This window comes from Ptiloglossa arizonensis, chromosome 8, assembly GCF_051014685.1.
Source record: "Ptiloglossa arizonensis isolate GNS036 chromosome 8, iyPtiAriz1_principal, whole genome shotgun sequence".
Lineage (NCBI taxonomy): Eukaryota > Metazoa > Arthropoda > Insecta > Hymenoptera > Colletidae > Ptiloglossa > Ptiloglossa arizonensis.
Genome location: NC_135055.1, coordinates 21,485,505 through 21,500,283, shown reverse-complemented (window position 1 = coordinate 21,500,283; position 14,779 = coordinate 21,485,505). Strand labels below are relative to the sequence as shown.

Here is a 14,779-nt window from a genome sequence, read left to right as displayed (position 1 = left end):
CGTTTAGTCGACCCTCGCATATTGATAATTGCCAGTCAGAATTTATTTTTGCGAGGCACTGTAAAATTTTCAATCGTACACTCGTTTCTGATCACTCTTCCTTATATTTGAACCTAAATCCGACCAGCCTCGGTTATCGATAAAGCGTGTTCCCGCGAGTTCGTTCAGCGACAAAATTTCAGCGTTCCAACAACGAAAACAATTCCCCGGGACGAAGAAAGAACGTTGTTATCGTTCGAACGTAGGGGTGAACGTTTCGTAGAGACTCCTGGAAGATGGCGACTGTTTCCAAGGACACACGGGAGCCACCTTAATTCCCTACGAGCGACGATAGATCGAATCGAAGAAAATACTGCTGAATTCCGAGAAGAAGTTCCAGTCCTTTGTCGGGCGTGATCGATTCCCTCCCATTATACGTCAAGATCTTCGCCTCTGCGACGACGAACTCGTTCCCTCGGTCTCCGGCGTGCCCTCTCGAAAGCCGCAAGTTTTAAAATTCTTTGAGCAGGAGAGGGTAGAGGGAGGCTGAGAGGAGAGGGTAGACCTCTTGGATATCGACGAGAATATAATGCACCCTGTTGATCCTTTTTACGAAGACTTGGAAGCGAAGAGTCGTCCGAGTAAAAGACGGTGCCTCGAGTGCGGAGGCGTCCTGCTGCAAATGCAGTCCTTCCTTCTCCTCCTCATCCTCCTCCTCACCTCCCCCCCTCGTCACTGTTCTTTTCTTTCCGTCAAACTCCTGCGAGCCGATTTAAACTTCTTCAAACCGTCTCCTACCGGTGGTCCGCGTGCGAAAATTCAACGAAACGAAAGACTTTCGCGGCGAACGATTCGAATGTTCCTTTTCGTTTTCATTTTTCTTTTTTCTTTTTTTTTATTGCACACGCGAGACAATGTTTGCAAAATTTTCGACCTGTCCGTCGACAGAGCTCCAGGTGGTCCAGTTTCGAGCCGTAAATCGATTTATTCCGTTTTACAATTTTGATATTTTACTCTTTCACGAGAGCCGAGCTCAGACACTTATCGGACGTGTTAAATTCGTAATCGGTCTCCCTGGAGCCTGGATCCAGTGATAGATACCGAACGTTCCCGGCATCGATCCGTTCGCTATTCATTCCCCGCTAAATGGAGAATATCTATCTCGATTCCCGTTTGTTTATTTATCGACGTCGTCTACGCGAGTCGGTTTTCACGCCGGACGATGAAATCTCGTTTCGCGTCCGCGTGGGGGCTGAAGTTAAAAGCTTCTGGGGAACGGGGGCCCATCGTTTCGGTCAGGATATTGGTTGGCCGACGTATATCCGGGACGACTGACGTCGACAGGCTGCTGTCGCGATAGACACTGCTTGATGACTGCCCGCGTTTTAACGTTGTTTCGTTACCTTTTTTTTTCTCCCTCGTGAACGTTTTTCGTCACCACCGAACGACAATTCAAACTCCGGGAGCAATATTTCCCTAATTGGGTCTTCGTTCGGTCACTGTACCCCACGACTCGATATCAGCGCGTAAGTTCAAGATGTTCCATAACACGTGACACCTACTTCGGTGACAGAGATTCCACTGTGCTATATATTCGGGATGAGCTTATCGATAAGCCGACTAACAAGCATCTTTTCACGTATCGATAGGATTGGGAAAAGTCAGAGGTGACCTTGGAAACTCATACAAGATCGTCGCGTTCAGTAAAAGGTCCTTAAAGGTCCTTCGAAGGTTACTCATTCATTAAGAAAAAAACTATATCAAACTGGTTACATTCTCTCTTAAAGAAATCATAATTTCCCCTGCGTCTACTCTCGAAACGTCAGCGTTGAAAATATTTCGACTACTCCAGCCAGTGGTCCACTAGCTGTCGAAAGAAACTCTAGTTAGAAGGTCCATCCTTAGTTTTCTCGTTCGGTGTATTCTCACCCCTTCGATCGACGAAGGAATCGCAATTCCCCGTATCTGTTCTCGAGTAATGAAATTTCCCGCTTTGTCAACAGGCGGAGCAGTGATCACAGTGCCGCCGACGAACCAGACGAAGCTGGAGGGCGAGAAGGTGCAGTTCTCCTGCGAGGCGAAGGCTCTTCCGGGCAACGTGACCGTGCGTTGGTTCCGCGAGGGTGCACCGGTCACGGAGGTCTCCGCCCTGGACACCAGGGTGTCCATCAAGACCGACGGGAGTCTCGTGATCAATCCCGTGAGCGCGGACGACTCCGGCCAATACCTTTGCGAAGTAACGAACGGTATCGGTGACCCGCAAAGCGCCAGCGCTTATCTCAACGTGGAATGTGAGTTCCCGCGAGTTGCGTATCGATCTGGACAGCGGCTATTTGGCAAACAAAAGCTGTCGAGTTTGACCCAGCGAGTCGGCTCCGATAAACCACACGACTACGAGAGTTATTACAGGTTGTCGATTATATACACCGAGACTCGTTGCCGAAATTATTTCGGTATCGGTGATTCCGCCGGTTAAATCGCCCTGAACGTTTTCAACGAGGGTTTGAGATACGAACCGGCCTCCTTTTTTTAATACATCGAATATTTATTTCCTACGGTTTGAACCCGACGCGCGATCATAATGTACAGAAAGATAACTATGGAATATATTCGTTCTCATGGTTATGTATATTAATTGAAGATGAATGTATCGCAGAGTTCCACGTTCGTTAAAACAATTTCTACTCTTTGTACGCGAGACTCGATACACAACGTTGTAACGCGAAATGAAAAATTTCAAACGCGAGACGTTCACCGGGATGTTTCACATTTCAGATCCAGCGAAGGTCACGTTCACCCCCACTGTCCAGTATCTACCGTTCCGATTGGCCGGTGTGGTCCAGTGTTACATAAAAGCGAACCCTCCCCTCCAGTACGTGACCTGGACGAAGGACAAACGGTTGCTCGAGCCTTATCAGACGAAAGATATCGTAGTCATGAACAATGGCTCCCTGCTGTTCACACGGGTCAACGAGAACCATCAGGGCAGATACACGTGCACACCTTACAACGCCCAGGGCACGCAAGGCAGTTCCGGGCCTATGGAGGTCCTCGTGCGGAATCCACCTGTGTTCACCCTCGAGCCGGAACCAATCTATCAGAAGAAGGTCGGGGAAACCGTCGAGATGCACTGCGACGCACAGGAGGCAGAGGGCACGCAGAAACCAACCCTACAGTGGCACAGGGTACGGTCGACTTCGTTTCGAAAGTTACCGATTCTCAACGTCATTCCATCCAACGATATTCGAATCGTAGAATCTGTTAGAAAGAGTTCGATCTTGACCTTTGAACGCGTACGATTGGAGAATTTATTTTTCTTCGCACGGATATTAGTAAGAATTTTAATTTATTTCCTGGTCGATAGTTGTTCATAGTAACCAGGACAATTTTTGCAATCTTGTTCGCAAGTTTCGAAAAGAACTGTGCGTCTAATGGTCATTGTCATCACCTTGCTACAAAGAAGGAAAAAGGAGGTTCGGTTCATTGGCATCGACTGTCTGAAACACTCGCAGAGTAGTTACATCGAGTATCGTATAGAATTAGGTCGCGATGTTATTACGTATGGAATTATTTTCATCCCATTGTCTCGTGAAACGACACCGGTTACTGTACACAGTCTGTAGGCAATCACTCTGTGTACATAATCTTCTCGCGCGAGTTTTACGTCGCGTCAACTTCGTGGTTATTAGCGTCGGGGTTATCCGGGTGTACTGTATCCTCGAGAACGCGTTTACTTCCTCGAGGTGGTTTACCGTGACTGTAGGTTCTGAATTCTCGATTAGGTACAAAAGATTACCGATATTCCAAGTAAATTATCAGTAAGAGATCGCTCCCAGGAATTTTATCGTATCTTGTTCAAATTTATTTACGAATCTCTAGCAAGATACTCTTCAACGATAAGTCTGAGTCGATACGATATTGTAATCTTCTCGTCAATGTGGAACTTTTTCCGCTGGAAGATGTCGATGGATGGAACCTTACGGCGAAGAAGTTTACCAACTCTCGTTTGGCTAAACTGGCGCGTCTTCGTTCGACTCGCGTTTGTATCGTGATTTCAATTGCGCAGAGGAACGGCGTGTCCATACAGCGCAATCGGGCGAAGATCCTCGGCGGGAATTTAACGATCGAGAGCCTGCGACGCTCGGACTTTGGCTTCTACCAATGCGTCGCGTCCAACGAGGTGGCTACCATATCGGCCTCCACTCAGCTGATCGTCGAGGGCACTCAACCCCACGCCCCGTACAACGTCACAGGAACTGCGACCGAGTTCTCGGTCACGTTGACTTGGTTGCCTGGGTATTCCGGTGGGCCCGACTACAAGCAAGACTACACTATTTGGTGAGCGCTAGCCTCGGGGAATGCTTAATTAAGATTCCTCTCACAGGGGGATTGCTACCCATGGGTGATCCAAAGTGCACAGACACGCGCAAGTCCGACCAGAGGATGCATAATTACAAGATTAGCGTCTCGTTTGTCATTTTTACGACGTACCGTGTACGCCAAAGTGAATCGAAACGAGTACTCGCGATCCCAGAACCTGTGCGTCTAGAGTGCTGCAGATTCGCTGGAACCATAGTCGTAGGACTCGTCTAGCATTTGTAACGCGTATCTTTTACATCAACGTGAACCAACGGAAACAATTTCTGTCCCCGATTGATCCAATGTACTTAGAATGTTTGCAAATTTACTTATCGAAGCTTTAATCGCAGAATTGGTAGTTTATCGAATATTTGCCGTATATTATTTGTGTGAAAGTAAATCGAAAGAAACACCTAATGCCCTCAACCGATCCAGCGTTAGGAGCAAGATTTATGCCACGTGTATCAAAGCGAATGAAATAATTAACCCCTGACTAACGCAGCGTGGCTGGAATGCCTCCAGATATCTCGACAGCCATAGTCGTAGGATCGACGCCCTCGTAGTTGCACCACCTGCACCAAAGTGGTCTCGGAAGTAATAAAAGACGTTCGTTTCGTTCCCCGCAGGCACAGGGAATCGGGTACGTCGGAGTGGGATCTGATTCCAGTGACCCCTTCGGGCAGCACCACGGTGACGATCAACAGACTGAGGCCAGGTACGCTGTACGAGTTCCAAGTAATCGGGAAGAATGCCTTGGGCGATGGGATGCTGAGCAAAACCATTACCGTCAGGACGCTTGGTAACGACCACTTCTTTACTCCTTATTTTTTGTGTAACCGGAACGAGGCTGCGGTGTCGCGAAATTGTCGCCTCGAATCCGGTTTCGCCAACCGGGGTACGTTCTCGTCGGTTTCCAGAAACCGAGCGTTCCCCTTCGAAACCGATTCGAGTCCCCTAGATTGTTTCGCACGTTAACGACAACGACTAAAATCCCGCGTCCTCCCGGATAGAGCACCGCCGCTAAAAACCACCTGTCGCTAATCGCGCCACTAACAGCCCAAAATCGTATTAACAATCGACTAACCGAATCTCCCTCTGTGCAAAACTTCTCTCCTTTCTTGTTTCCATCGCTTCGCCGAAGACGTGGCACTGACACACTCAGCGACTCCGTCATCGAGCGCCGGTCAAGCAGCAGCCACGGATCAAAGCGGTAAGAATCGTCGAATCCTCGATACCGTCGCGGATACCGATTAATCGAACGCGGTGGTTAACTTTGTTTCGTAAACTCGGCGGGGATCGTGGTACGGGGTAGTCGATCCGCGAAACAACCAGACGCCGAAAGAGGGGTATACAAAGCCGTAGGAATCAAAGGGACGATTCAACGGTATTCGAGCGCGATCGACCATAAAACCGTCCGCGAGAAAGGAGAGGGGAGGACTCCCCCTAAAAGCTGGCTCGTTTCGTTGACAAAGAATCTCGGTTGAACGATTTCGTAAAGACGTCTCGCGCGGAAGGAGCGTCTCTCCCCTGTTCTCGAGGAAGAAGCACTCCCTGAAAATACCGATTCCGCGCGAGAATTCCAAAGTTACGCCCCGCGACTCCCTCCTGGAGGAGGGTGGGGGTGCGTGGGGTGTGGAGGGGGCCGCTCGTGGTAGAAACAGAGGGAAACACCGAGAGGAACGATACCGATGAGCCAGAGTGGCCCCCGGGAGTAAGAGACAAGCGGAGGAGAGGGAACGAAGAAGACTTCCGTCGCGACTTATCGTATCGGAAAACCCATCGAGCCGTTCATTCTGTTTCCGCTTTTATTTCCTTCCCTCGGATCCGTGGTCGGTTCATTGCCTCCCATTTTTCTACACACGCTGCCACGATTTCAAGCACAGATTTTCATCCCCAGCTCGTCAGCGAGCAGTCGGAGAGATTCGGTCCTCGTTTCGGTCCGCGTTTTTTCAAACATTTCCATATTAATAACCGGAGTCAAAGGGTGGGGATTCCCGGTTAATAATTCCGAGTTCCTTTTCCCTGGCGGTGAGATTCCCTCCCGGCGTACCGTCCTCGTCTGCTTTACCGCGTACACATGTTACGGCTACCTTTCTTCACCCCGCGCTTCAATCTCTGCCTTTTTCCTTCCCCGTCCGTCGTACCGCGCTGTCCACGCATCAACGGTCTCGAAACTCGTTAGCCTGCCTCGAGTAACGCGATTACAGCCAGCTTAACGAGAATTCCGGTGGATCGGATTCGCGAGGATCTCTCCCGGTTCCCCGGTTCTTCGTCGACGACCCGTTATTACCGGATACCGACGACTACGACGACGACGACCACCACCACCACCACCACCGACTTCTCTTGTCCCCGCAGCTTCCACTCTCACCCCTGATTTCTCACGTCATACCGTTTGTTTTGTTTTCTCTCGTTTCAGACATCTTAGATTATAACACTCTCGTATTACCGACCGATTCCACGGGCAATCCAGCGTATCCACCGATCATCCGTCCGAAAGGTATTTTTATTTCGCAAAATTTTTATTTCTAACCCTCTCTCTTTCCGTTTCCGTTCACTGGACGTTCTCCGTAACGGGGCATCGTAATACCTTTTTTATTCAAACATCTCGGGTTACAACGATCCTGGTATCATTCCACGTACAATTCAGCGTATTTTTTTATTTCTCGGCCTACCGTCTTTCCGTTTCCACGCTCTCGACGTTGTTCGGCCAGGGTTATTGTAATTCCTTTTTCATTGCAACCTCTCCGTCTTTTCAGATCTGGCGTTCAATGGAAGATTTAATTTAACCAACCCCTCCTTTGTGACGGAGGTTTACCTCCGACGATTTCTTAGTCGAGTATATACGCGGCCACGATCGAACGTTGCAATATTGCAGCCGTGAAGCACGGTGAAGAGGAAAGGTCGCGATCGTCCCTCTTTTGTGCCCGTGTTTAAGCTCCCTTCCTGTACCGGGGATGAGTCGTTGAACATTCCGGGGTTCACGGAACGCGTATCGATGGAGCGAGCGACTAACAAAGTGAACGAAAATATTCACAAAACCGGCCCCCACCGCCCCGTGGAGAACGATAGTATTTTTCGGACGGCTCCATCTGTGATTCGCGAAATCAACGAGCGAGCAGCGTTCCTTCTGTTTCGCGGAAAAATCAGTCTAGCGCGAAACACCGAATCTCGTTAGCGAGGAGCGCGCGCGAGGTTGGCTTTTCACGTTGCACGATTGGTTTTCCCCGCTGTTTGTCGGTGTTGTTTCTGCCGGGTAGACTTTTTTTTTTTTTTTTTAGAACGACTCCATTGTCACCGTGCGAGCACCGGAAGTTTTCGAAACCGTAGTTCGTTCCCCTCTGTCCCTGTACCGGGGAAATTCTTTTGTCCCCCACCATCCCCCCTGTCCGATGGAAAAATTCAACCCCATTCCGCGCCACCCCCTTGGGCGAAGTACTATTTACCACCAGCCGACCGCAAAGAATGCCCCTGTGTCGCGTTCCCCGTCTTTGGGTCTATAAATTGCGTTTCGGTAGTCGGTAAATATTTTTCGGTAACCCCTTTAACTGTGCGAACTCGAGTCATCCTCGTTGCGAAAAGAAGACTGAAAAATAGACACGAAATATTTTGTTCGTTGGTAAATCGTTACTCGGATCTCAGTTTACTCGTATCCGAGCATTCTTCATCTCCTCGATCGTTCGTTTTTCCGCAAAGATCGCTAACGGTGAACCGTCAGCTTCGGTATTTCGAGACACGTATGTCCCTCCACGGAAGTCTCTCGGAGAGCGAGCCCGCTTACAAGCAAATTCTGCCGATTTCTCTCGCTTCGAACTCGCTCCGCACAAAGGGGGTAGGTGGGGTTCGGTCGGGGGATGCTCCGTTTCCGCGCGGTTTTGAAATTTACCCTCCCGGGGGTAATACGCGCAAATGGCGGGTTAGGGAGACGTGGGTGTGGGGTGGGGGGTGTAGATTCACGGATTCGGTTCGTTAAAGTGGAACGCGGGACGACGGGGACGAGCGTGTGTGCCGCGCACACGGATCGACGTTCGCCGCGATTAAATATTCCTCGATGTCGGGACGAATAATTATGGATATTTCGTAGCGGCCCTCCTCCCCTTCGGTTCGAAATTATCTCGACGCGAGTTTCGGCCCCCTGCTCCCCCACCGTCCTGTTCCACGTCGGACCGAGAGAGAAACGAGAACGCGAGGACAAAAACGGAGCTTCCGGCCGGTGGCGGGGAAAAATTTCCGCTAGCCCCGGCGCGAATTAATTGCAACCACTCGTGGCCCCGTTGCGTTGCACCGGGCCACGGAGGGGGCGCAGGGGTGGAGCTAGGGGGGGTAAAAAGCTTTTCGGGGCGAATACAATAACCGCGTTTCGGTTATTCGCGTTATTCCCAGGTGCCGCGGCGCCCTCCATCGAGAACCCATTTATATTTTTACGCCCGCGCCCGCTGAAAGGGACGCGCGTTCTCCTGCATTTTCCACTACCACCATCACCATCACCATCACCATCACCACCACCACCACCACCACCACCACTACCAGCACCATCATCACCGTAACCGTCACCGCCATCACCGAACCCCCAGTTTTCGCGTTTCCTAATGCACGCGTCGCCAGACCGTACGCGGCGAGCGGTCGACGATTTATTCGCCGCGGCGTGCAACGTCCGCGGAAATGAGGTTGACAAATACGGACATTGTAAATACCGCAGAAACGATCGCAGAAATATCGACCTGAAACCCCCTCCGCTTGGTCGACGAGCCGTGTTTTTCCATCGCGAAAATTTATCGCGTTCTGCGCCCCCCAACCCCTCCCCTCCGCTATCACCGAAACCCGGTATTGTTTAACGTTGGCAAATAATCGCGAATAATGCCCGGGGAATTTCATCGTGACGGGGAACAACGGCTTCTCGTCCTGCCTGTCGCTTTTCGTTCGTTGCACGTGTCTCTGTCTCGTGTGTTCGCTTTTTTTTTTTCTTTTTTGGACACTTTCAATTAACCACGCTGACGAGTTTCCGTGTTTGGGTGCGTTCTCGGATGGAGACGTTCGATAAGGTGTACCCACGATGTTCCACGGGGTGGCTAATTATGGTTAGAAGGTTAGAAGTATCGAGACGTTCAAAGAAGTTCTATCTTGTGGTTGTAGCAGTAGTTTCTAGATCAGCCGAGGTAATAGGGGTAGTAGATCGGTTGGAAAATCGGGGGCTTTTTCTTTAAGGTATTCGATAAGTGTGAATACACGGATTAACGCTATAGCCACTATTTTTAGAGTATAGCACGTGTCTTGTCTAATGTACATTTAAATGAAACATCTCACGAATATTCATCGAGCTGAATTTTACGTGGAAGTATGAATAGGAAAATGACGACGATGGAATTTACTAACGTAATTTAATAACAATATACTCTGACAGGTTAAGACTCTCGATTTAGGAACATGAAGCAAGTTAACAAATAGTTCAAACTCGCAAGTCAATCGAGAGACTACTGTATACGGATAAATATCGTTGATGTTTTGTTTCGTTTTAGCCTTAAGACACCTACGACTGCAGAACTGTTTTATATTTATTATTCATCTACGCATGTGTTATTAGGTACTGTCTGTCCGTGACAAAAAAGCAAATGCATGCTTGCATCCCACTCTGGTACGCAGTTCGGTTCCCCTAGCATCGCGCGCGCTTCGCTATTGGTGGAGAACGATGAGCAAGGTCGACAACGTCCAATAACAACGACGCGTGCAGTGGTGGGGGAACTGGTGAACCATAGTGGGAACAGAAACACTCGTTTGCCCTCCAGTTGCGGACGGACCGTCTCTGCGACATCTTTCTGTTCCACTCCCACGCGTTATCGTCAATTTTCATTCTTCCCAGCCAATATCTACTACATCTGGTAAACTGATTCTCTTCAATTCCGTTCAGAACCTTTGAAACGTATTACACGTTCGACGATTAATTTGTTTTTAATCGAAGATTAACTTCGTTGGTCGTAATAAAAAAACGAAACACAGAATATCGGTATTCAATAACACACTACTATCCTTCCAACGAGGAGAGAACGTTAAATGGAAAGGATTATTGTCCATAAAAATTCTTTGTTAGCGCATGTTTCTCTCGAGTATGGAAAACATTCAGAGGAATATTTGTGAAAATCAACAGGAATGTTTCCGAGTTACCGTTGCAATTCGCTCGAAAAAGGTAACTTCACGAGAAGAACAGCAGCGTGAACGTTCAAAGGGGTTCTTCGCGATCGAATGTCTGTCGTTGTTTCTTTGAATTCTTTTCTATCTCTCGTTTCCGTAATTCGATCGAACATCGAGGATATGGAAAAATGGTCGGGAAAAATGGAAGTCGAACGAAACTACGTAGGAGAAATCACGGTAAACGGTAACGTTATCCACGCGCTTATCGTCGCGATGACAACCTACCGTGGAACGATATTGATGCAACGTCTTGATGGAATCGGAGACGCGTGAGGTCAGCTTCTTTCGTCACCGCTCGCATATATAATGTTACGACCTAATTACTTCCGGCATACATTCGTTAGCCTTATTAGCGCCCGTAATCCCAATTCCGAGCGACGATGCTTCGCCCCGTAACCGTAGAATCGCGCGTTGGTACGTGCAGCGCCTATGCAAACCGCTCCGCTCCAAGTGCTCGCGAAACAGAGAAAAGCGATGGTCGTTGTAAAATCGAGGATACTCGAAACCACCCCCGGCGCAATACCACGTCTCGTTTGGGGTAGCGTTCACCCTCTATCGCCGCGAATTATTCTTTCTTCTCCGAGTAATTAATACTCGACGCGAACAATTTCTTTCGTGCCTTTGTTTTCGGCCATTTCACGAATAGAAATTCAACGCGATAAATGGCCGATGCGATGAATAGTACAATGGGAGTACCTAGTCGCAACAATTTTCCCTCGATATTTATTTCGCGTTCCGCGAGGTTTCTTTCGCTCTACGGTAGTTTCTTGTAATATATTTTTTCTTTTTTTTTTTTTGCGTCGGTTGCTTCCACGAAACGTTCGAAGTATCAAGAATTATATTTCTCAAGGTTTCGCTCGTCGTAGAAATTTCTTGCATCGATCGTGGATTCAATGGATCGTCCAAAGTATTATTTGTTTGGTATCTTTTGCATCGGTTCGTTCCAATGAATTTTAAGGAAATTTTGTACGTCGAGTTCTCAGCGAGACATTAGGCGACAGAGGGTTGGGGGAGGAATTCTTTAGGGTCTAAGGGATAAAATTATTTTTACTTCGCGTTGTAAATCTTATCCGGTCCGACCGTCTCGATAAACGCTCGCCTCCGATGAACGATGCTAATTCGTTTTAAATTGTCAGGCCCGAAGCCAGGTCCGCCGAGGAATCTCACGGTGACGGAGATCAGCAACGGGTTCCTGATCACCTGGCAAGCTCCCCTGAAGTTCGAACACCTCATCAAGTACTACACCATCAAATACAAAACGGACGGACCCTGGAAAACGCTCAACAAGGGACAAATCCGACCCGACGAAACCAGCTATTTGGGTAAGCGTTGATTCTCATTCGATGCACACTTCGAGAACTGTACACGATATGGTAACACTCGCGTGTAACGGTCTGTATAGCGAAAAATGAAAAATATATGTAAAATTTCGATACGAATCACATTCCAAGGAGTGGAATGTATAAATAACGTATTCTCGTTTCGCAAATTTTCTTTATTAATACACGTATCCCCAACGTAAACAAATTAAATATTCAAGGTAATTAACACGTTCGCAGACCACCTCCGTAAACGCGAATACCACCACCTTAGAATACCCTCTGCTTTTAACCGAGCTTTAGTAATTAGCATACATTACCAATTTCGATCTACTTGTGTTACCTAATAGGGCTATAGACGCGCGTTCGATGTCAGCCTCGCGCCAAGGTAACGATCGCTTTAATCCGTTTAATTGTTTCGCGATATATTCCAAATTTCCCGTGTTGCGAAAACCCGGTGAATCGTGTTCCAAAAATCTCGCGACATTGCAAGAGAAAATATAAGTAAACGAACTTTGACGACAGTCTGCGTTTCTCTCTTCCGCGATCAAACACGCAGGGAATCTTATCGGGGCGATAAAAATTAACTTCGATCGCAGTCCGTGCTTCTAACTCTCCTCTAGGATCGAACATACGGAGAATCTAATCGCGAGGACACTCCGCCATCTTTTCCAAAAGTTACGCGTTACGATTCACTTAATATTTGTCACATTTGGATAAGATTCCAATTGAATCGTACAGTCGTCTCGCAACTACACCGGACGTGGTACCGGTGGTTGAACTGGCGAACGCGTTGAGCCTCTTCGGTCGAACTCGCGGAGAATCTTATCACGAGGACACTCCGCCATTTTTTCCAAAAATTGCGCGTTACGATTCACTTAATATTTGTCATATTTGGATAAGATTCCAATTGAATCGTACAGTCGTCTCGCAACTACGCCAAACGTGGTACCGGTGGTTGAACTGGCGAACGCGTTGAGCCTCTTCGGTCGAACTCGCGGAGAATCTAATCGCGAGGACACTCCGCCATTTTTTCCAAAAGTTACGCGTTACAATTCACTTAATATTTGTCACCTTTGGATAAGATTCCAATTGAATCGTACAGTCGTCTCGCAACTACACCCAACGTGGTACCGGTGGTTGAACTGCGAGCGCGTTGAGTTTCAACCTCTTCGTTCGAACGTTATAATTCGCGCGATTGTTGAATAGACGGAGCGGTGTTTGGTTGACGAGCGATTGGATGTTAAACGAAGCGACCGTTTCACGATTCTCTGTTTCATGTGACGTCACGCGACGAGTACAGTGAAGAATCTGGTCGGCGGTAGGACCTACTATTTCCAAGTGTTCGCCAACTCGGCGACGAATTACGGTGCCAGCGAGCAGGTGAAATTCCCGGTGCCTGCACGCGTGAAGCACAAGGCGATCACCGCGGGCGTCGTCGGTGGTATACTGTTCTTCATCGTCGCGATCATCCTCAGCATATGCGCGGTGAAGATATGCAATAAGCGGAAGAGACGAAAACAGGAGAAAGGTAGGAGCTGCGCTGGAATCGCCGTGAAGCGTCCGTTCGTCGCTAATTTCTTCGAGTCTGGCCAGCACCTGGGCTCTCGGCCGCGTCGACGTCTTCCGTTGCTTTCGATCGAGCTGACAATTACAAAAAAAAAACATATTTTTCCATAGAGAAACATTTCCAGAAAGCGACTCGATTCATTTCTCGCGTATCGGTTATTTGAATATTCCCGCGGTACATTCGGAGAACGAGAGAAATTTCGTTGTTTTCTATCGTTGTTTCGATTATTCATCGCGTATAAAATTTAATTTAATTATCGCGTTACGTTCAAAAAATGCGACTAATTCTTTACCAAGCTTTGGAACACCATCTTACCGGATGGGGAACAGAATGTAGATGTTTGGGAATCTTTTCCGTCCGATACAAATGTTTCGCACGTGTGTTAAAAGTGCGTACTTTGAACAATATTTTTGTCAATTCTCGTAGAAATATTGCGCCGCGTGTAGAATATACGAGGGATCGCGCGACGCGCTATAGCGAGTTCTCCGGTCGCACGACGAGGAGCGAATTTCTCCGATTACGAGGGAGAGGCTCGCGTGGTATTCATCGGGATTGTTCGCAGAGTGTACGATTGTTAACGTCGGAGAGCCGGTGTTCCCCTCGAGTGGTCGGTTATTTGTTTTCAATTCGAAAGAAAGTACAGGAAGGCGACGACGTCCCGATAACGCAGTTGCCGTGCGAGCACCTGTGAACGTGTACGAATAACCAGTTAACACAATTTTGTAACATTGTAGAACTGCTTTCAGCGTATAGTATGGTGGCCTGCCGGGTCACCGAGGCCAGGAACGGCGCAGGGCAGGGGCCCCAGGGAACAGTGCCTTTGAAAAAGTGAGTGTCAATCTCCCGGCTGGCTCGTATACCTCATACAGGTTTCGAATCGCCTAATTTTGTTGATCCACCTAACGGGGATCCGTCGAAGATTAATAATAAAAAAAAAGAATCGAGGACGTAGACCGAGGAGGTCGCAGCTGCGCCACGCGAGACGTTTCGATACGTATTTTTCTCTCTTTTCTTTTTTTGGTTTCAAATATTTTTATTTCTCGTCGAAAAAAATACAGAAACGTTATTGGAGAGCGCGTAAGGGGCAGATGCGACCTCGAAGAGATACAAGTACATCACTTAGGTTTAGCCAGAGCTAGCAATTAAGTCCACTCCACCCCCTCTTACGAGCATTAGGCGACCGAAGCACCGCAAGCATTTACGATACCTCTCACGAGTAATCAATAGCTGACAAAAAGATTCGTCGTATCTATACTATTCTCGAGTTGTTCGTACATTTCTATTGTCACGGTATATCGATACGAGCGTATAAGTATTGTTCACACGATGATCGGCGAGTATCGTTCGTTCGATGATCCATCTACCA

At 48.2% G+C, this 14,779-nt stretch overlaps 1 protein-coding gene across 12 annotated transcripts in view; it reads left to right on the top strand.

Moving 5' to 3' along the window:
* The window catches only part of LOC143150504 (protein turtle), a 115,219-nt gene that overhangs the window by 82,658 nt on the left and 17,782 nt on the right, over positions 1–14,779 (top strand). For 9 of the 12 annotated variants that reach the window (XM_076318825.1, XM_076318830.1, XM_076318827.1 and 6 more), the window contains 8 exons: positions 1,983–2,270; positions 2,755–3,164; positions 4,046–4,317; positions 4,965–5,137; positions 6,758–6,838; positions 11,661–11,846; positions 13,147–13,374; positions 14,148–14,241. In XM_076318825.1, coding sequence (XP_076174940.1) covers positions 1,983–2,270; positions 2,755–3,164; positions 4,046–4,317; positions 4,965–5,137; positions 6,758–6,838; positions 11,661–11,846; positions 13,147–13,374; positions 14,148–14,241 — 1,732 coding nt within the window. Of the gene's footprint in view, positions 1–1,982; positions 2,271–2,754; positions 3,165–4,045; positions 4,318–4,964; positions 5,138–5,479; positions 5,549–6,757; positions 6,839–11,660; positions 11,847–13,146; positions 13,375–14,147; positions 14,242–14,779 lie in introns of all 12 variants that reach the window. The other 3 variants (XM_076318828.1, XM_076318829.1, XM_076318831.1) reach the window with 3 other exon arrangements.